This window comes from Aulostomus chinensis, chromosome 5 (genome assembly GCF_037954235.1).
Source record: "Aulostomus chinensis isolate RoL2024-O1b breed Wild chromosome 5, RoL_Achi_v1.0, whole genome shotgun sequence".
NCBI classification, from domain to species: Eukaryota; Metazoa; Chordata; class Actinopteri; order Syngnathiformes; family Aulostomidae; genus Aulostomus; species Aulostomus chinensis.
In genome coordinates this window covers 26,702,293-26,723,608 of record NC_141324.1, presented here as the reverse complement: position 1 = coordinate 26,723,608, position 21,316 = coordinate 26,702,293, and the positions used below count along the sequence as shown (strand labels likewise).

Genomic DNA, 21,316 nt, shown 5'->3' with positions numbered 1-21,316 from the left:
CTTTTTATGATATTGAATCACGGCCTCATTTCGCCACTGCAGCTGTGGGAGAGAGCAGACGATGCCAACAAAGATCAGAGTGCTAATGTGTTTCACATGTCAGGATGACCATCCATCTCCCGCCTCCAACCAAAACATTTGGGGGAACTACAAATGATTCAGTATTGCAACTGCTTTCACCAATTTAACGTTGCCCTTCGAATTATTGAATGTTTCTCTTATATAAGCTTGTATAATATGTGGTTGAGAACAAATGAATGCTGCAGCTAAACATTCCTGAGAGATTACACATCATTTTGGAGGAGAAAAAAAAGCACACAAAAAATCCGGAGAGAAAAAAATTTTCGGATGTAAACCAAGAGTTCCTAATCTTTTCAGGATACACACACAACCCCGAGCCTGAAAACGAGTAAGTTTTCTTTGTCGAACTTCATTTCCCACAATGCACTTCTGTTTCTGCGCAAGCGCGCTTCAGTTTATTTAGTATACAGACCGGACAACCGGAAACTACACTCTGAAATTGACCGAACGGGATAGTATTTGGTAAAGTTTCTTCTCTTTTCTGTTTTACTCGCTGAAGGACAGTTTAGCATTTCAAAACTGTAGCCAAGCATCTTTAGTAAGCTATAATTATCAGGTTGTTTTTCCTGAACGTATCAAGCTCTGCTCGTAACGGAAGGCTAAGCAGCTAGCTTAATAGGTTTGCAGCTAGCTGAAGTAACGCTAGCATATGGGCCCCTCCATTCAGAGGAGAGTTTGTACTTTGTGCCGTTTCTAATGAAAATATGCCTCGACGTCTGTACAGAAACTGATTAAGATGTTTCTGGTGACATGTGACTGGTTGTGCTGTTTGGAAACAGGGCGAGTAACACAGTAGTGGAGATTATCTCTCCAGACACCGAGGAAAGATTAAGATGTCTGATAGGTAGCAGTTATTTGTACCTGTTAGTTACTGCTAGTAGTGTTGGTTCTCGTGTTGAGTCAGTTGTAATGAAAATTTAACTGCCTCAAGTTGCATCCGATGTCAGCTTAATCTGACGGTACATATTTCATACGTTAAGACTGCAATAATCTCTTTTGAAGTTGTATGTGGTTAGTGATTTTTTTTTTTTTGTCCTGCTGTCAAATTTTGCAGCCCTCATACAAAGGAGTAAATGTGGGAGTGTAAAACCTGCTGTATCCCTCTAAATTCTGGCAAATGTGCATACAATGTAGAACAACTGCCAGATCAGGAGTTCTTTTCGCACGAACAAGTCAGTTGAAGCAGACTGAAGTTGCAGGGTATCGCAGTGGAACGCTCCTGATGAAAGAATGTATGAAAATAGTGTGTTTTTCTCCTTTTCGACTGTGGTTTATTTGAAGAAGTAATTGTTCGTTTAGAGCACCATCTGGTGGAGGGTTGGTCGTGTTGCAGTTGGTAAGTTTATTCAACACAGCGAGAAGCAGATGCAGGGAAGCACTGCGGTTATGTTTTGTCTGTTTCTTGAGTAGTTTGACCCTTAAGTAAACAAAGCTGTTGTAATACTGTTGTGTACCAAGCAGCACCCCTTGCCTGGAGAAATACAGTCCAAAACAGGGCTTTGCAGTTACTCAAATCTGCAGTGTGAGTTAGTGCTAAGTGTGCAAGTCAAAATACCATTTGAAATTCAATATTGCGGTGCTGCAGAAGTGTCCTACCCACACAAAAAATCAATAAGAATACATTTTTAATAAAAAGGAGAATATGATGGAAAATTTAGCATCCTGTCTAATGATACAATTCAGTCGGAAGGGTTGCAGATTGATGCTTTTTTCAAAATCATGCGGTCATGATAATGAGCAGTCTGAAAAACCAGCGATAATGCGCTGCTATAAGATCATTCATGCACTTGCAGAGCCCAAATCTACCCTTAGATTTTAATCATTACATAGAAGTACGCAACACAATTAACTGACAAATCTCAGTTAACGATACCAAATGGTGACACAAGTACTAGCGGTGGGTGGCTACTCCCAAATTAAGGCTATTTCAAGACTCTTGTGTGGGATGAAATTTCATCACACTGTTCTGCGTCAACAGTCATGTGCTCTTTGTTGTGACAGTCACTGTATTTCTGAATTATTTTTATTTTTATTTTACCTGTTCCAGGTGTGATGGAGAGGTGATACATCTGCAGCCAGAGGATTGATAAGGGTATACCAGCCATGACTGAGTGCTTCCTGCCCCCCAGCAGCAGCCCTGCAGAGCAGCGCAGGACTGAGCACCCCGGGGGCGTGGCCCGCACCCCCAGCTCGGAAGAAATCAGTCCCACTAAGTTTCCTGGTTTATACCGCACTGGTGATCCGTCACCTCCGCACGATGGTCATCACCACGAGGCACCCGACGCTTATGTGTCAGATGATGACAAAGAGCACAACAAGAAGAAGAACAAGTTCAAGAAGAAGGAGAAAAGGAGTAAGAGATGATCCTCTCATGTTTCATGGCTGAGTTTATTTGTTTGATTGCCTGACTATTATAGGTTATGATCATATTATATCAACAAACAAAAAAAAGCAGTTACCCAACAAGTTTGTATCAATGATAGTGAGGAAGGATTTTTCGTGCTGAAAGGTGAGGGAATGTAAACTTGCGCAAATGCAGACACTTAGTTTGATAATGACCACCAGAAGGTTTTAATTTGAAGCTCTTGAGATTAGTTTCAACCTTTCGTAGGCAGCAAGTGGTTTGTGCTAAAGTTTCTCTGGAAAATAGGAGGAAAACAAGAAGTGGTAAGTCATTGCATCATAAGAGGAAATCACTTGATGATGTGTTGGCTCCTCGTACGAATAAATGGAGTCAGTAATTTGCAGTGTTGACAGATCAATCCTGATTTTTTTTTTTTTTTTAAAGATAAAGTTTTCTCTTGTTTCTGCAGCGTTTTCCACAGGAAAGACTTCATTTATGAGACAGTACCTTTTTCCCGCCTCAGGAGCTTCAACAAAACTGACCTGTGTTCACTGAGATCTACGCATCTTAACATTTCTAAACCCACAAATCCGTGAAGAATGTGAAGCACTTTGGGTAAAAGTAAATTTATGGGGAAAAAGAAAACCATTATTGGACCAAGTCACTTTGCTAATCTTACTTAGCAAAATTTGATTCCGGCTGGACTTTTGCCTGCATGACAGAGCGGTTGTTTTATCTTGCATGTTCAAGCTACTTCTCTGCCCTATTTCCTTAGTGCAGCAACACCATCTTTGTCATTGAGGATACGCAAACATAAACACTTTTAGCTCATCCACTGTCACACCACTGAGTTGTAGTTAAGAAGCAGTTGAAGCATGAATAATTTCATGTTCGTTTAAATAGCATCTTTCAATATCACACGTCACTCAGGAATGAAGAAAGACCCAAGAAACAAACCAATTTGTCCCAAAGCAAGTGTAAACAAATGGCTTGTCGAGGCATCAGCAGTGATGGCAGCTCTTCAGTCCAGTGGAGGAGAGTTCCACAGCTCAGGAGCTGTAGCTTCCAAAGCACAGACCCAAACCTAGAACAATGGACAGCCAGCAAACTGGGATCAGATGACCCAGAATTCATCCTCTCTTATTTGATTGCTCAGGCTTTTTAGTCGAGGTTTCAAATGCGATTAAAGGAATCTTGAACTGTATTCGAAAATTGATGGGAAGCCAGTGTTGTAAAGCCATTAGGATTGTTGTGACATGAGATCACTTGGATTTCTTGGACAGAAGCTTCGCAGCAGCATTTGAACAGTTTGGTGACAGTTTAGCCATCAACACCAGTGTAACGGCGGAGCAGTTACCTTGTAAAGGAGATAGCTCCTCATTCCTTTCTCCTGACCGTTGCTGCCTGTAGAAAATAGAAAAATGCACATTTACAAAGGATGTTTGTCAGGCCCATTGTTCGCTCAGATTTTTCCATGTCTGTATATAGTTCCTCTACCAGGGTTTGGTGGAGAGAGGAAAACATGGACAGTTTCAGGGCACACCCAGTGAGCCCAGTGAAGGCCATGATGGGTCACGCTGGACCATTTCTGGGGGGAAACCCAAGTGATAACTAGAGCAGATAGAAACAGAGGGGGCTAATAACTGTCTTTGACACCACCTTGAAGCTGTTTTGCTCTGAGGAGAAATATTTAAACTGGCTTGTTCTGGAGAGGAGAGGCGTAAGGTGCTGTGGGAGCTATGCTAAATTGGTGGCTGACCTCTTTTCCAAGTCCCCCTCCTCTGCTATCTTCCCTCCCTCACACATCTCTCTTCCTGTTTCTGTTTCTCTGCTGTCCTGTTGTAGGAGGAGGATGATAAAACAGAGGTGTTTCTAGCCCCAGAACTAACCCTATATCTGCTTCTTCACCAGCGGAAGGCTACGCTGCCTTCCAGGAGGATAGTTCTGCAGACGAAGCAGAGAGCCCGTCCAAGATGAAGCGCTCGAAGGGAATCCATGTCTTCAAGAAGCCGAGCTTCTCCAAGAAGAAGGAAAAAGACTTCAAGGTGAAGGAGAAGGGCCTCAAGGAGGACAAGGCCAAGGATAAGAAGTCAAAGGACCTCACTGCTGCAGATGTGGTGAAACAGTGGAAGGAGAAGAAGAAGAAGAAGAAGCCAACAACAGAGGCAGAGCCGATCCCAGTGGAGACCCCCACCTTCAGGCCTATCTTTGGAGCCCCCTTGGTTGAAGCTGTCAAGAGGACAGCCCTGTATGATGGCATCCAGCTGCCAGCCATCTTCAGAGAGTGTGTGGACTACATTGAAAATTATGGCATGAAATGTGAGGGTATCTACCGGGTCTCAGGTATGGCAACGTGTGGATGCAATTCATCACTAATATTATTTGTAAGTTTGATACTCAAACCAACCTCCCATCCTCTCAGGTATGAAGTCCAAGGTGGATGAGCTGAAGGCAGCATATGATCGTGAAGAGTGTCCCTGCCTGGAGGAGTATGACCCCCACACAGTTGCTAGCTTACTGAAGCAGTACTTACGTGAGTTTCCAGAGAACCTCTTGGGTCGGGATTTATCCCAACGCTTCGAGGACGCCTGCGGTCGGCAGGTGGAGGCAGAGAAGGTGACCGAGTTCCAGAGGCTTTTGACTGAGGTGACGCCAGAGAGCCGACTTCTCCTCTCCTGGCTGATCACGCACATGGATCACGTCATTGCCAGGGAGGCTGACACCAAAATGAATATTCAGAATATCTCCATCGTCCTCAACCCAACCATACAGGTCAGACCAGGCACAGGAAATGGAATCAGATATTACTAGGAAAAGATAACAAAAGAAGGAAATAGGAAAGAATTCATCACCTCACCACAGTGAAAGTGTTTGTCAAGAGAAGCAGTTCAACAGAAATTCAGCCGATAAGCTCGATTGCACCTCCAAAGAGAGGAAATCTTCCCATAGCAACAAACCCACCAAGATCTTAGTATATCACTTCGTTCATCTCGAATGCCTGGCCCAGTTTAGTGAAGCTAATTTATTCCCATATGGGACGTCTCTGTAGCTGCCCCACTTATTCTTAACCAACAGCAGCAGTAGCCATAACACTGTTCAAATAGCTCTGTGGTAATTAATGAATCAAGTTATTTGAGCTAAGTAAACAAGCAGGGTTTTGTTGAGAAATTGGTGGAGAGAATGCAGACAGTTCATCTTTTAACTAGAGTTCTGTGCTCATGACACAAAGTTCTCTTCGCATGCGTACTCTGTGTGTCCCTTGTGTTCATTTTTCTGAGTTGTTCACCTTAATCTTAGATTGGAAACCGAGTCCTTTACATGTTCTTCACACATGTGAGGGAGCTGTTTGGAGATGTTGTTCTGAAGCCGGTGGTGCGTCCACTCCGCTGGTCCAACATGGCAACAATGCCAGCGCTGCCTGAGACTCAGGATAGCATCAAAGAAGAGATCAGACGACAGGTGGGTTTTGTCCCAGAACAGTTGGGAAACTGTTCACTGACAGAATGGCAGAGTTTGACTGTTAGGAATAAATCTTTCTTGTGGCTTTCTCTCGCAAAGAGTTTTTCCGGTGATTTGGGCTCTCACAAGAAGGCAGTGCGAGGAAAATGAGAGGTTTAAATATGACCTGTTGTATGAGTGTAAATGAGATGCTTGTTTTCTCAGGAGTTCCTGCTGAACTGTCTGCATAGGGACCTGCAGGCAGGAGTGAAGGACTTGTCCAAAGAAGAGCGACTCTGGGAGGTGCAAAGAATACTGACAGCCCTTAAACGCAAACTGAGGGAGGCCAAACGCCAAGTACGTTGTGTCCCTGATTTTTCAGTTTATTTCAAAGGAGGCAGTAATTTGGGGAAATACGTTTAATTGACTTCGGGTGGAGAAATGAATGGTAGCTTCCAGTACTGTTGTTGAGCTAAAAGGCAGCTGGCCTTATTGTCAGTAAACAGATATGAAGTGTGTTTCCTTAGATGTTGAACTGTTTCTTTAAACCTTTATTACCCAGTTTTTGCCACTTATGTGAGCTCTTGAGCAGATCGCTCTTAAGATACTAACTTCCAAATCCAGCATTTGGAGAGCAACATATCATTCAGTTGGTATTTCTGTCTGCCTGCTGAATGTGTGTGTTCTGTTTTTCTGGTTTCTGTACAAGCTTCACTTCTCCACTGCATTACCACCAGTAAATTTCTAACCGTGTCTGTTTGTCATTTGGTGCTGAGCAGGTTAGTCTTTTCCTACGGAAGCATTCGATTTTTTTTCGGTATCATCAGCCAGCTAATGGTGGCGAGAGTGAACCAAAACAGTGTAGTTATGGGCTAAACAACAAAAAACTGAAACTCCAGTTGTCGGCTTGAGTCAGACAATAATCCTTTATAGGCTCATGACTGAAAGTCACGCCCAACGTTACACTTTTACTTTGATACACTGGTATAATTAAAAAAGAGAGAGAGAGAGTAGCTATTTTAGGAGAGATGCAATCACAACCACATGCAGCTGCTGTCTTGTTCATTTGCCTCAATAATTTTACATTTTCCTGCACCACTTCTTTTTGCAGTGCGGGAAAATGAGCGGCTCTTGTTCAAAATAAGTCCTGCGGTATCGTGGGAACTCTGTGTTCCCTGTTACAGTGAACATGACAAATACTGGCATTCTCAAAGATGACCATGTCATTTATTTCAAACCCCTCTGACCAGCGAAGTTTGAGCAACAAACTAGCTTGTTTTCATTGCTTGCGTGTTTTTGAGAAAACTGTATTTTCCTGACTTTTGTGTTTTCTCCATTTCTCTCTTTTTCTGTCATTCTTCCCTTTGTGGGGCTTTAGGAGTGTGAAAGTAAGATAGCCCAGGAAATAGCCAGTCTGTCTAAGGAAGATGTTTCGAAAGAGGAAATGACAGAGAATGAAGAGGAAGTCATCAACCTCCTCTTAGCTCAGGTGAGTCATCACCACACAAACACATTTGTGCTTACACGAGCAAATAGTCAGGCTGACACAGGACTCTTGAATTAATGTTTTTCCCTTTAAACTACTTACAGAAGTCTTAATCGCTCTTGATTCTGTGTACGTTGTCTCCATGTTCAGGAAAATGAGATCCTGACAGAGCAGGAGGAGCTGATCTCTCTCGAGCAGGTGTTACGAAGACAGATCGCAACTGAGAAGGAGGAAATCGAGAGGCTTCGGGCAGAGATTGCAGACATACAAAGGTAAGAAGACAATTTATCTGTGTGCTGTAAAGTCGATGAATTTGAAGGTTATTGTCTTTATTGATTGCTAAAATTGCTCATAATATTTCCCAATGTCTTTAAATAGTTTTTTCTTTTGTTCGATTAAAAGTTCAAATACATTCTGTGTATTATTGTGTGGGACACATCATTTTTTTGTTTGACATAGTGATTTGAATTGACTTATGGTTGCTACGATCCCACTCTAACCACCGATTGTGTTCTCCAGTCGGCAGCAGGGTCGCAGTGAGACCGAGGAGTATTCATCAGACAGTGAGAGTGAGAGTGAGGATGAGGAAGAGCTGCAGATGATTCTGGAAGACCTGCAGAAGCAGAACGAGGAACTGGAGGTGAGAGCACACACTAGCGGCTCTCTGACATCATCGTGGTCCAATGTTCACCTGAAACGTCGACTTTGAAAGTAAAACACATTGAGGAATTTCTTTCATATAACATTGTTACACTGATAACCTCTCTCTACCATGGGGGCCAAGAAAAGTCTCACATGCAATTTGTGAGAATACCATCCTGTTTTCTCAAGCTTAAATCATTATAAATTAATTGCGAGCAAGGCTTTTGTCGGCTTCAGTACTCTTAGTGGCAGAGGTGAGGAACAATAACCGTTCTACTGTCTGGATTTATTTGTCCTGCAGAACAAAAACACCCACTTGAACCAGGCCATCCATGAAGAGCAGGAAGCCATCTTAGAGCTCCGTGTCCAGCTTCGGCTCCTGCAGAGCCACAAGCTTCAGCAGGAACTGACTGTCCAGCCGCTGGCCGAGCAGGCCCCGCCCACACCGTCGAGCCCAGAGCCCCGCAGCGAGGAGCAGGCTAAGCGCTCCGTCTCCACCACAGCTGGCAACACCGACGTCGCTGCCTTGTCCAATGGAAAGACGGCTAAGGATCCCTCAAAGCCCTCGCCGAGCAAAGACAGGAGAGATGCCAACATGTGAGACGTCATCTCAGTGGCCTAACGTCTCGCCACCACTGGTCTACGGCTGGTTCTGTAGTGTCACTTATTTACATGATCATATCCACCTAATCACCGTCATGGAAAGTTCATACAGTAACACTGCATTTGGCATCCTGAAATGTTCCACTCAGAACAATTCAAATATCTTTGTTTCTTGTTTTTTCCGAATGAATCATGAAAGAAAATAGAAACGAGATGACTGCTGTAGTTGACAACTGACTGTGAGAGACTAGGTTGGACCATATTTTCATCGCCAAGCCTGTATGAAGGGGTGTGGAAGGAGAAATGAAGTGATCCCTGAGGCAAGTAGAGGGGTGGAAGAGAGTGTTAGAGGAGGCACGTTGCCAGTAGATTACAAAAAAAAGTTTATTTTTTACTGGTAAGCAAAAGAATCTCACTATGTCCCTTACCTGGATGCAAATTTGACATGTTAGGATAGAGACCACTGTGCCAAAAACTGAACATGCCAGACTGGACACGTTTCCCCGGAGAACCACTAATACAAAAGCTCTTTGAATAATGAAGATTTGCGATTGGTCTATATATTATATATTTAAGTAGTATTTTGATGAATGACTATGACAGTGTATTCATGAAATACATTGATTTGAAATGACAGCTTTTTAGTAATATATGAATATATGTATAAATATATTGTAGATCCTTTCTTTTTCTTTGGACAGCAAATGCACATAAACATAGTGGTGTTGGACCTTGCTACTGACTGGTGGATTAAAAACATGAACGGCAAAACGGATACGCTTCAAATCCATCGCCGCGAGATCCGGATGAAGAGCGGGAGGTGGGCTTGTCATGGTCAGTTTGTGAAACAGCACTTTGCTCGTTGGTGCAATCATCTTTTCTGTTATCTCTCTTGCACAAACAAAATAAACACGGGAAAGAATATTTCTCCGGTTTTATGATGGGATAACACGTGAGTGGTGATGATTATTGTCTCAAATGAGTGCAGGAGACGTATTTAGTTTTGTTGGGTTTTCTTTGTTTGTTGTTGTTGTTGTTGTTGTTGTTGATGTTTTAAACTGATTGGGGTTATGGCATCAGTTGGAAGTGAGTATATATCTCAAGACGTCAATCATTTCATGCCACAACTGATTCATGACGATTGCAAAGCACTGTTTTTGTTCAGTGATATTTAAAGCAAAGGTATGGCCTACTTAACTTTGTTTCCTGTATATTATTGTAAAATTGCAAACATACTGTACTTTCAGCTCTCATGTTTTGTCTTATGTTTTTTTGTTTTGTTTTGTTTTTTTACAATTGACCTGTATGCTAGTGTGGGCGGCCCTTTCTCAAATTGAAGCAATCTCATGTGGACTGATGATGATTCATCATGAAAAGTTTATTTATCCTGTGACTGAAACAGATAAACGCTAGATTGGGCTCAGAAGCTTCTCATAAGGTTATTTTCATATCGCTCTAAGCTTTTGTAGCTTATTGTTGCCGACAGAAAAATGCTGTGAAGAATAAAGTGTCAATCTGATGTCCTATGTCTCTCTCTTTCTGACAAAAACACCAAAGTTGTACCTCACTTGAACTAAATAAAATCTTTGCATTCATTGTAAAAGGAAGCCGAACACTGATTGGATTAAGAGTTGAATACAGAGAGATAGTACATCCACTCAACTATTTGTCAATACACTTTTTCCGATTTGGAAAATATCCTGTTAAGTAGGATAAAATATCCAGAACAACACTGGAAACATTGAAAATTAAAGCATGCTTTAATTTCCGATTGGTTTTTTGAAAATAAGTATGTGCAGTGTGTCATGTATCATTTACAAGCCAGTATTTGTCAGGGCCGAAACTGAGAGTATATATCTATGTATATACATATTTTTTTTTTATTCTTAAACTGATGGCACTTTTCATGACTAATGGAAATATCTGGAATTTTAGATTCCCTACAGTAAGATGCCGTGGTCTCGAAAGTCTTATTTTGAAATTATCTACCGGATGTAGTTCCTATTGCTATGGCTTGATGCTAATTGGGCTCGATGGTCAGCAAGTCTGTCTCAGGGGCTGGGTTTTCTGAACTTGCATCAAAAAAATTTCAAGCATGACGAGACAAAGACACTAAGTGAACAAGGAAAATTATGTTATAAAAACTTTAACAATTGACAATGGCTATAAGGGAGCTTAAAGTTTGTCTTTTAGGGGTAAGTGTCATTTTGTTGTTGTTGCACTGTTTTAGGGTAAAATTCCTTCAAGTCTGCTGCGAGTTTTACTGACTGTTTTTTTTTTTTTTTTTTTTTTACATGTTTAACAACACCTTAACAGAAGTAAGCCGAGCTAACTTTCCTCAAGCTAACACGACGGTTCATTCGATTTGCGTTGACTGTGTTTACTTTTAGTGTGTTGTTCTTTGTCAGAAACTTGAAAATGTTGTTGATAGCTAGCTCAGTTGACCCAACCACTAGCTCATCGGCCGGTGGGCGCAGCAGGGAATGGTTTAAAAAAAAAAAATTTAATCGTCTATGTCTGCTTCTCATGTTAAGGGGAAAAAAAACACGGTTTACCGCCATTAATATCTGCATTTTATTTTTCTCTCCGACAAAGTTTATCGTCCATTACGTCATCATTGGACAAACCGCTACGTTTCCTGCTGCGTGAACAAAACCGTCCGGTCCGTCATAGTAAACGCTGACAGGGACAAAAACGAGACATTATGACAGCAAACTGTTAGTTTGTCCATCATGAAGATGCTACAAGCTAAACTGCAGCCACCAGGCCTGTGTCTGTCTCTGACCAGTGAGAGTCTCCCTGACAAGTATACCAGTGTATTGTTAGCTTTAGTTTGGCTGAGTGTCAGGTTGTGAACCCAGGATAAGAGTTGTCATTGTGCCTAAATCATCAAATAGTTACGCAACTTAATTTACATTAGATGGGATGAAAGAGGGGAGTTAAAAAAACAAAAACAAAACACCCCTACAGTTTGCTCACTTGTAGGAGGATCCCCCCCCTGAACCAAACTAGACCAGGAATGTAGAGCAAGGTATACAATTGATGGACAAAAAAGAGGTTAAGTGATGACATGTGACCAGTTGCATCATCAATGGGGGGGGGGGGGGGGGGGTCAATAATGACCTTGTGTCAATTTGCTGCAATTCATGTGTTACTCTCTTTGTTTCCAGGACACTGGAGTTGGGAAGTCCAGTATTGTTTGCCGGTTTGTTCAGGATCATTTTGACCACAACATAAGTCCCACTATAGGGTAAGACCTTCACTGAAATCCCAGATTCCCACAGACTGGTACATCGCCAGATGATTTGCTGAAATCGAATTGAATTTCTAAGTGATTAGAAATGGTTTCTGTAACTATAATTGTCACAAAAGATAGACGGCATACAGAGATCGCACACCTCCATCAAGTCAAGTCCATCTAAAACAAGCAGGGCTGAGCAAGGTTGAGCAGACCTTCGCACCGCTGCACACGGCAGTGTGTTGCTGTTCTTTAGAGAGAGGGAGAGAGGTGGAACCTGATAATATTTAGATTTTACTTGAAGGAGCAGACTGATCCTGCACTCTGGTGCAACTAGCACTTTCTTTTTCCACTAGGTGGTGGTAGAGAACACACTTAAAGTATGTTATGTAGTGTACCTCTTGTGGAGAAAGCACCATGAAATTTTTGATTAATATCAAATGTTTGTTACAGCAGGCTTACTTCCTGTGACCACAGGTGGCGCTGTGACTGAGATTGCGCTCTTAGATGTTCCCAGGTTAACCATGGGAAGTTTTGGAAAAGATCTGAACATGTGGAATTCACTTTCAACAGTGTACTGTTCTGTTGCGAAATATCAAACTTGGCCTCATCGACATGGTAACACTGTTTAATGAAAGCTCACAGGTCCTCATCGGGTCCTGAAGGCGTTTCTGACCAAATCTGAGATGGATCTGGTTGGCCCAGTAGGAGTAGTTCATCAAAGTGTTAAAAAAAAAAAAAACCCAACAAGAACATGTCATTTCCTGTTGCCACCAGGTGGTTTTATGACTTTTTGCCCTGGGATTCAAAGGATTCTTTTCTGGCCTATATGTTACTCCTGCACCTGATCAGGTGAAAATCCACCAGATAGGTTTTTCACTGTCTTGCCGACAAACAAACAAACAGAAAAGAACAACAACAAAAACAACATTAAAAACAGTTATCAAGCAAAAAACTAAAAAAATGCTTTTGGTTTAGAAAGTGTGTTTGCAGCCTTTGTTCAAACACTTCCAGGGAGAATGGAGGTCACAAGTCCATACATTACTCTAACCATGCTTTTCAATTTTCTTTAAAACTATGAGGCTGAGCAAAGTGAACTTTTCATGACAAATAAAAAAAGTCAAACCTCTTTGCTAGTAGTATACACTTATATTAGAGATTAAAGGCACCTGAATAACTCTACACATCACCCATGTAACCTTTTTATAAGACAAGTAATTTCATCCAGAGAGAGAGCCGTTGGAATTTAGAAATTAAAACTATATTTTGACTTGAAAACATTGCAGTGACCTTCTCAGATGCTTGAGCCAACCGTTTGCTCTGTTATCGTGCTGAGTTTGATGATTTCACACCTCTGAGGCTGGACAGCCACTGTGGGTTCATCATCACACTCCTTCATTCTCAGTGTGTGTCTCTCCTGCTGATGTGAAATACCTGTAATCCTCCACAGAGCCTCATTCCTGACCAAGACAGTTCCGTGTGGAAACGAGCTGCACAAATTCCTGATCTGGGATACAGCAGGACAGGAAAGAGTACGTATCTCCTTAACTGAAGCTCCCCAATTAGCCTTTATTTTTTTTCTCACATGGCTCCGTGAATCAGACACAATGTTCAGTCGCATTTAGCATCAGGAAGCTAGTGGCTACACTGTCGGGGGGTCCTCATGACTGAGCTGCTTTTAGTTGTGGAATGATTCACGTAGAGGTCAGAGGTCATGCAACTGTGGGGACATCGCACCGATTCATTTGAATTCTGTTAAAGGTTCACAGACAAACAATAGTATCTCCCTCCTTCTCTATGGAAATGGTACCTTGAAAAATTGACGATATTTTTCTATGGCGTACAATTATATTTATTAATACACACCGCTAGGCAAACCAGCCTGTTTCTTTTTGAAATGCAAAAGCAAGCAGATGCCTCGTCAGTAGAAGTGAAGTTTGCGTTAACAAGAACTGAAGAATAGCGTGCGTTTCAGTTGTTAAAAGATCTTTTTAAGCTTACGGAAGTAAATGAAGCTCTATGCTAATTTGTCCTTAAGGCGTTTACTTTTGTTGATGAGTTGTATCACAAACTGGTTAGTTCCTGAAAGAGCGTATCGTGAACCAGTCACACACATATTTTTCTCTCTAGTTCATCAGTGGATAAAAACCGGGTGGGGAAAAAAAATGAAGGTGTTCTCAAACTTGTATTCCATTGTGCATTTTCAACCAACAGAAGAGGTTATGAACCTCTCACCAACTCTCCCTCATTATGGCTAATACTTTCCCTTTAATATTACTGCAAGTTTGCTGGGCAGTACTTTGTCAGGGAACTGTGAGGACAGTGTGATTAGCTTATAAAGTATAGTTCATTAATTGGAATCGCAAACGTTTCCCTTGAAGGGACTTCTATGGAGTTTTTCGGAAATGACTGTCACTGCACTTGATTAAGCACAATGCTGAGACCACTGGCTGCAGCATGAAAATGGTTAAGAGTTCTTCACCAGTGGTTATGCTGTAATGTGGTTAGCTTATTTGTACTGCGCCTATTTCCAGAAATGTAGAAGTGACATCACACATTTCGGGTGACTGCAGTGGGTCAAATGCTAATCCACATATTAGTGACGTGTCAAATACTCCGCAGTGTGCCTGTAAAAGAGAGGAAGAAGAAAAACACTGCAAGGTGATGACAATCAGGCAGGCTGTTGAAACTTAAAAGATTTTGAAAAGGATTATTCAGTTTAACGTGCGTAACAGGCCTCATAGACGCCGACGTTGGGGCCTCGGTCATGAAATTTTGAATTTGTTCAATTTAGTCATATAGGCAGGAAGCAAACTGTCCATCACCAAGGTGAAGGAGTGCACAGTAAATGTCAGGAGCGCAAGGAGTTCTCCCGGCCATCAGGCTTTGCCACCTGTCTTAAAGACCCTGTGAATATACACAACAACTGTCGTTTGCAATCAAAACACAATTTTAAACACAATTTTCCTGCATTTAGTGGTTTTGAAATATGTGTCGCACCATTTTGTTGTTATTTTAATTGAAAATTCATCTGCGTCAAGTCATTGCAGGTCAGCTGTTGTTTGCTGGATGATGAACTGATTCTGCTAACTGCTGTAACCGTGTTGTCTTTCATTTTAGTTTCACTCATTAGCTCCCATGTACTACAGAGGATCAGCTGCTGCTGTCGTTGTGTATGACATTACCAAACTGGTAAGCACATCAGGACGTGATTACAGTGCATTTAACCATAAATGGTACCAGTAGGTTTAAATTGTGGCTTTTAGGAATGACACCCCCAGACTAATGGACAACATCCAAGGAACAAAGCGAATATCTTGTATGAACAAAAAGTCCCTGGTGTAATTCCTGTGTGAAACTGCGGGGGCAGGTTTCCCGCTGGGAGGATGGTGCATAATGCGATTACTTTTCCATCACTCCTGGATGCTGTGATTCCATGACCTACAAATGACATTCCTTTCTGGTGTGTTCATGGAAACCTGTCTGAAAAGAAACACCGTCTAATGCAATGAATTTATGAGGCGTCTTGGAGGAAATGTTGGGCATATTCTCATACCCAGTGACCACGACATTCCTGTCACTTTATATTTCCTAACTAAACAACCTTTTCAGGAAATAGCTGCCACTCCTAGCATTGACTGGTATGTGTTGTGTTTACCAGGACTCCTTCCAGACACTGAAGAAATGGGTGAAAGAACTGAAGGAACACGGTCCAGAAGACATTGTTGTAGCCATAGCAGGGAATAAGAATGATTTAGGAGACATCAGGTGGGCTCTTCTCTTCATCTACACGTCCATGGCCATAAAATCTTGCTTCTCTTTGGTGCTACACATTATCGCCTGACCGATACAGTTGTGTTTCCAGTCGGCCACATTAATATAAAGTTGATTATCATTAAACTGTAAATTATCCCGCCTCCCTTACATGTCTTTATTCCAAGTGTTTGATAACTAAATTCGGGGGATCATTGGGAAGAGCTCAAAGTTATATTCAGGCTGACATATTGATATCAGAATTGTCTTATTCCCTAATCGCGGTATCAGTATTGGCCTAAAAAAAGACAGTCCTGTTCAGGACCTACTACATGTAGTATTTAAGTAGTGTCAGTGTGCTTTCCATATCTGTATTTTGTGACAAGGCTGATATAAAAGGCAGCAAAAGAAATGAACACAATTGTTATTACTCACAGATTTCTCTCTCAGGAGGTTTGATAACTGAGTAATTGCCAAAAGTGCCTTTTGTTCATTATTTACTAAAATAAATGCCTCATCTTGTCCTCCTCCATGTTCATCACCTCTATTAGTCATTGAGAGCAAATCAGTAAGACATGGAGGGGATAAAAGTCTCTGATGACCAGTTTTATTCGACGCCAGATGATGGTAAACATCCCAGCACTCCGTGTCTTCCAGGGAAGTACCTATGAAGGAAGCTAAGGAGTTTGCTGAATCAATCGCAGCTATTTTCATCGAAACTAGTGCCAGAAATGCGGTCAATGTTGAAGAGCTCTTCCAGAAAATCAGTAAGTGTCCCTATGTGTTTCTATCTTGTGTGTCAGAATAGTCTCCTTTGGGGAAACTACAAGGAAGGGAGTGAGGGAGTGCTACCAACCTAAAGCTTGACAGGAAGTATGGGAGGAAATGTAGCAGCTTAAGGTTATTAAAAGGCTTGAACACTCGCCTAAAATGATGACAGGTTGTTAAAAGAATACATGTTACTGCATCTGCCAAAACGTCCTCTGGCGTACAGCCTTTTTCCCTTGTAACCATCAATGCCGTTGTTTGTGCTTAAGAACTGTTTCACAGAATCCTCTGAAACGATTTCAGTGTAGCTTAAATTCAACCCCTGTCATATTTCACGCTGTTGGTAACTTTCTGTGGCCACCATGTTGGATTATTGACTTTTACACATCACATCCTAAAAATGCCTTATATGCCTTAATGTATGCAGTTCATACTCTGGACTGTTAAAGTAGATGGAACGCTTCATGTGACAAATTTATGATCTTGTATTATTGACTTCCGAAGATGGATTTTGCGGCAAGGGGTATGATAGTGTCAGGGGGAGTCGGCTTCATTTGGTACATCTAGTTGGGGATTGTACATCCTTGAAAGTGGGACATTCACAAGAGGCGATTACAGTGATGCATTTGAGCAGCTTCTTTCATTTGTTAATAAAAATCTGTCATATTTCAAGGATGAATTTCAATATACATATAGGGACATGCGCGTTTGGGTAAGTATGGATGAAAGATTAAAAATGTCTTGTATTTGTTCTAAATAACCATTTACAAAATAGTGGTTGCACAAATATGACATTGCAAAATCAACATGATAAAACTACAAGCCTGTGACAAAATTGTTTGTGTTGCGTTTTAGGTAAACAGATTCCGCCCCTGGAAAATCCCGAAGTGGAGAGTAACGAGTCTTTTAAACTGACTCGGCAGCCGCCGCCTGCCGCCAGGAGATGCTGCTAGTACCTACGTTAGCTCATGAGCTTCCCTCCACACTTGGGACCCCACCAGCACAACACACAGTCCACAATGCACACGGAGTCTCCCTCCAGGACAGACAAGACGGTGGACAGAGGTCAGCTTGCTTGTGTGGCCAACTGCAATACGAACATGTCATTATGTGGGTCAATGCACCAGTTTCAGCAAGAGCATTTCTTACAGTAAATTGTAGCAGTTTCAGGAAGCAGAAAGCTTGCAGTTTGTCTCCCTCCAGTGGTGTATTGTTGAATTACAAAGTGAATCCTTTATGTGTAGTAAGGTACATGGTTCATCACATTAAGAGACTCTTTATCAGATGGCAGTTTTATTCCAACATCTACATTCACTTTCAAATAAAGCACAAATTAACAGCAAGTCATGTAGGTGATAAAGTGCGTCATTAATCCAAGTTTTGGTTTTTGAAACTGCATTCCTATTTCAAGAGCCAACTGCTCTGCTGATTTCATTGCACTGCGGCTCTTAAATGGCACACATTAATGGGCTTTTTAAAATAGTATTTTTATCATGTTTTCCTCCTCGCGGAATTTTTGTGCTAATGTATGTGTACCGCTTGCACAGAATTTCAGTAGAATATCTGAATGAAAGGTTAAGATCGAAACCTCAGACGAGCAATCGGTTCTGTAGCACAGACGCCACAGCTGTACATTCCACCTCATTGTGTTTGCAAACACATTTGCTGTATAAAGGTTTAACTGCGATGCTGTAGAGTGGAATAGCTTTGAGGCCTAAAATTATAATTACGGTATGCCACCCCATGTTGAAACACTGTGACCAAATACTAGAATTGTTTACATGGACTTTTCTACACGTTGAAATATTGTGTCTGGGATTTCACCACAGGGAATGGCTGTGCACAAGCCAAACATGGGTTTTCCATTTGTTTTTACCTGAAAAAGGGTTGCATGTCTGTGGCTACAACAAAAAAAACAAAAACGACCTGCACGTGGGTCAGTCTTGGAGGAACATGCCAGCTTTTTAGAAAAATATGTTTATTTGCTATCCTCCTAACAGCGAGATAAAAGATCAATCACGTTCTCTCCCCTGTGCTGCATTAGGGAGCTGAGACCCTCAGAGACCAGCTGAAGGCTAGTTAGCTTAGCACAATGAATGGTAGTGGGTGGGAAGTGTTAGCATCTCATCAACGGCAATCAAATGGATCTGATTCAGGATTGTGGTTTGTCCAGGAGTAATCATCCTCATCTTCTCCTACAAAGTCGGCCATGTTAAGTAGTAGCGGTCACTTTTCCAGCCGTCAACAAACGTTTCGTGGGCTGTTGTGTGAGGTCAGTGCGGGACGGTGGCTCTGACCAAGTATTTGGTTCTTAAATTACAATATCTCAGAATTTTGGCCAGCTGGTCCGCGTGGGTTTGCTACCTATTGCGGCACAGAGGAGAGCCGAGTATCTACCTTCTTCTCTGGCTCTGGGGAAGAAGGAACGTTTTTTCCAAAAAAGGTTAGTGTGTTCCTTTGATTTGCTGATATTGAGCTCAGCCAGACAGGTCGTCTATATTTTAACCAAACTCTTAAATGACATAAGGGCGAATATCTCTGCATCATCAGATGTTGTCTTGCAAGAGAGCAGGTAAAGTGTAAGGGGAAATAGCCGCTAGCCCAGTTGTTCAGTTCAGTAGTTAAATGTATTTGTACATCCTGCGTTGTCCGTGGCAGGTGTGCCCCTGGACCTGACCGCTTAAGAACCGTTTAACTTCATTTTTTGCGTACAATTGACACAGTTTTCATCTTATCTTGTCTTGAAAAGATGAAGAAAACCCCCGCACTTTTCCATAATAGTAGCATTAGATCAGAAATCAGAATGGGTGTGAAAATTAATAGATACACCAGACAGTGTTTGTGGTTCTTGGTTTGTTTTTTTATACTTTGATGAAAATGTTTACAATTGTACATCAGTAAAATGTTACTATTTGACCCTCTTATGCCAGAGTAACAGAGTCTTAGTTTTTACTAACCAAATCTCCAATATGACGAGAGTCTTCCACTGCCGTGTGATGTCGTATGAAACCCATTTACGAGCAGCACAGTGGGCCTGATGTGCCATGTGTCATCACAGTTGACGCTTATATGACTGATTTAACGTCGCACAATAAGAGAGAATGGGAGAAAAGGACTTCTATTAGAGATTAATTGCTGCCATTGCAGTACTTCCATCATTTTCATTTGCATTCTTAATAAAGTGCCTTTGTAACGTTTTTACTCAGCAAATGTTTCTCCTGGCTAAAGGTGCATACTGCTATAATAATGCATGAAAAACCTGCCTAGATCAATGCAGATTGTGCATAGGTTTGAAACTGTAAATTATCTGCAGCCCTCATTTTACTGTAAGTCATTTATCCTCTGTAGAGCAGATTAATGTGTGTGTGTATTAATCAGTGTAATAAACGAGTAATTATTCTGTTTTGCTGTGGGTTGTTTGTTTTTGTTTTTTTTTTTCCCAGTTGCTTCTCAATTCTGAAATCCTGTAAGGTTGTTTAGTAGCAGAACACCCAAAAAAGGTCATAGTGCACAGAAACATCAGATGACGATGATGATGAGAGAGGGTGGACTAACAAGGTCACGACCTGGATTATCCCTCTGATGTCATGAAAACCTGGTAGGCGCATCCACCCTCAAGAAACAGTAACGAGTGGAAAATGGGATGATATTTTTTGCTGACTTACGCGTATCGGGTCACTGGAATCCACTTTACAGCAAAACGATCTGCTTGACTTTGTTGACTTGACCCAGGAGTGAAACTCTTTGGAGAAGAGGGGATTCGACTCCCACAGCCATATTTCAAAAATAAGACATTTTCACATTAGTGTTGTATTATTATTATTATTTTTGTGTGTGTTTGAGCTTTTTAAAACTCTGCAACAAAAGCCGCACCAAATACATCCTGAGTGGAGCGTTGGACGAGGTCCTGCTCAGCACACAGCAGTGGATTACACTTTTTAGCAGCTTAAGAGTTGAGGTCTTCTCTTCCTGTCACGAAGATGGATTTAACCATGGCCGCGGTTGTCAGCGACGTCTGACTGAGGGTAAAGTGGGATATTAATAGTTCAAACCGAACAAACACACTATGAAAACCCAGGATTCCTCCCTCATAAACACCGTCCTTGAAGTTCTTCTCTGTCTCATCGTCACATGATTCTGTGGAGAAAAAGTTCGTTTTATTTGAGGACGGTGGGGATTTTTTTTTTTTTTAACCACACTGCAGTCAGACTCCGAACTTGTCTTTATTACGGCGCTGGATTTAGAAATGGCTGCCATAAAAATGGGTTTGATATTTCATGAATGGGCACATCTGAATGTGAATCCTCTGATAGTCCCAAGCTTCTCTTACTGTCACCCCTCGATAGGGCTGCTGCTAACGATAATTTTAGGATTAATTCATTACTTTAGATTAAGACAACTGGGGGGGGAAAAGAAATGCTAACCACAATTTCCCAGAGTGCAATGCGGCATATTCAAGATGCCTCTTTGGTCTCTCCAACAGCCCAAAAGCCAAATGTTCTTTATTTTCTCTCCTTACTGTCGGAAAAACAGCAAATCTTTATACTTCAGAACAGAGGAGGTGAGAAGCTGTCCTTGTGATAATGGGATATTCTCTTGTTAGCATGAGACACAACATTTGTTATCCTGTGATGACGAAAGGGATCTTTTTATTCTTTGGTAATGATACAATTAACTCACAACTGTTGGATGAAGAGAGCACAAGCGATTCATCGTCAAGAGAAAACGACCGAACTTCATGAGACAGTGAGACAATTATTTTGTGGTGAGATAAATGAATGTATGGTTCCATTTGAAAGCAGTTACAAGTGTTACTTCTCTCATCCTCTACATTTGAGAGAATGTAAAAAGCCAATATTTTATATCTTTGCTTGAAAAGCAATTAATCGATGACACGGCCCATCAGTTCCCTCTGTCTGGTTCCATTTTAGATCCCAGTCCTGGTTTTTCTTTTCTTTTCTTT

At 41.6% G+C, this 21,316-nt stretch overlaps 2 protein-coding genes across 2 annotated transcripts; both read left to right on the top strand.

Moving 5' to 3' along the window:
- The first annotated feature begins 443 nt into the window (after window positions 1-443).
- On the top strand, window positions 444-10,164 carry ralbp1 (ralA binding protein 1). Its single transcript, XM_086204283.1, has 10 exons — window positions 444-543; window positions 2,129-2,434; window positions 4,337-4,768; window positions 4,848-5,197; window positions 5,723-5,884; window positions 6,089-6,220; window positions 7,242-7,352; window positions 7,500-7,621; window positions 7,869-7,989; window positions 8,293-10,164. Exons 2-10 carry the CDS (start codon window positions 2,185-2,187, stop codon window positions 8,590-8,592), a joined length of 1,980 nt encoding a protein of 659 aa, XP_086060409.1. The 5' UTR covers window positions 444-543; window positions 2,129-2,184; the 3' UTR covers window positions 8,593-10,164.
- Window positions 10,165-10,605: 441 nt separating this feature from the next.
- On the top strand, window positions 10,606-19,757 carry rab31 (RAB31, member RAS oncogene family). Its single transcript, XM_086204282.1, has 7 exons — window positions 10,606-10,789; window positions 11,765-11,844; window positions 13,283-13,364; window positions 14,953-15,024; window positions 15,494-15,600; window positions 16,243-16,352; window positions 17,209-19,757. The coding sequence occupies exons 1-7, from the start codon at window positions 10,754-10,756 to the stop codon at window positions 17,304-17,306; spliced, it is 585 nt and encodes a 194-aa protein (XP_086060408.1). The 5' UTR covers window positions 10,606-10,753; the 3' UTR covers window positions 17,307-19,757.
- Window positions 19,758-21,316: the final 1,559 nt, after the last annotated feature.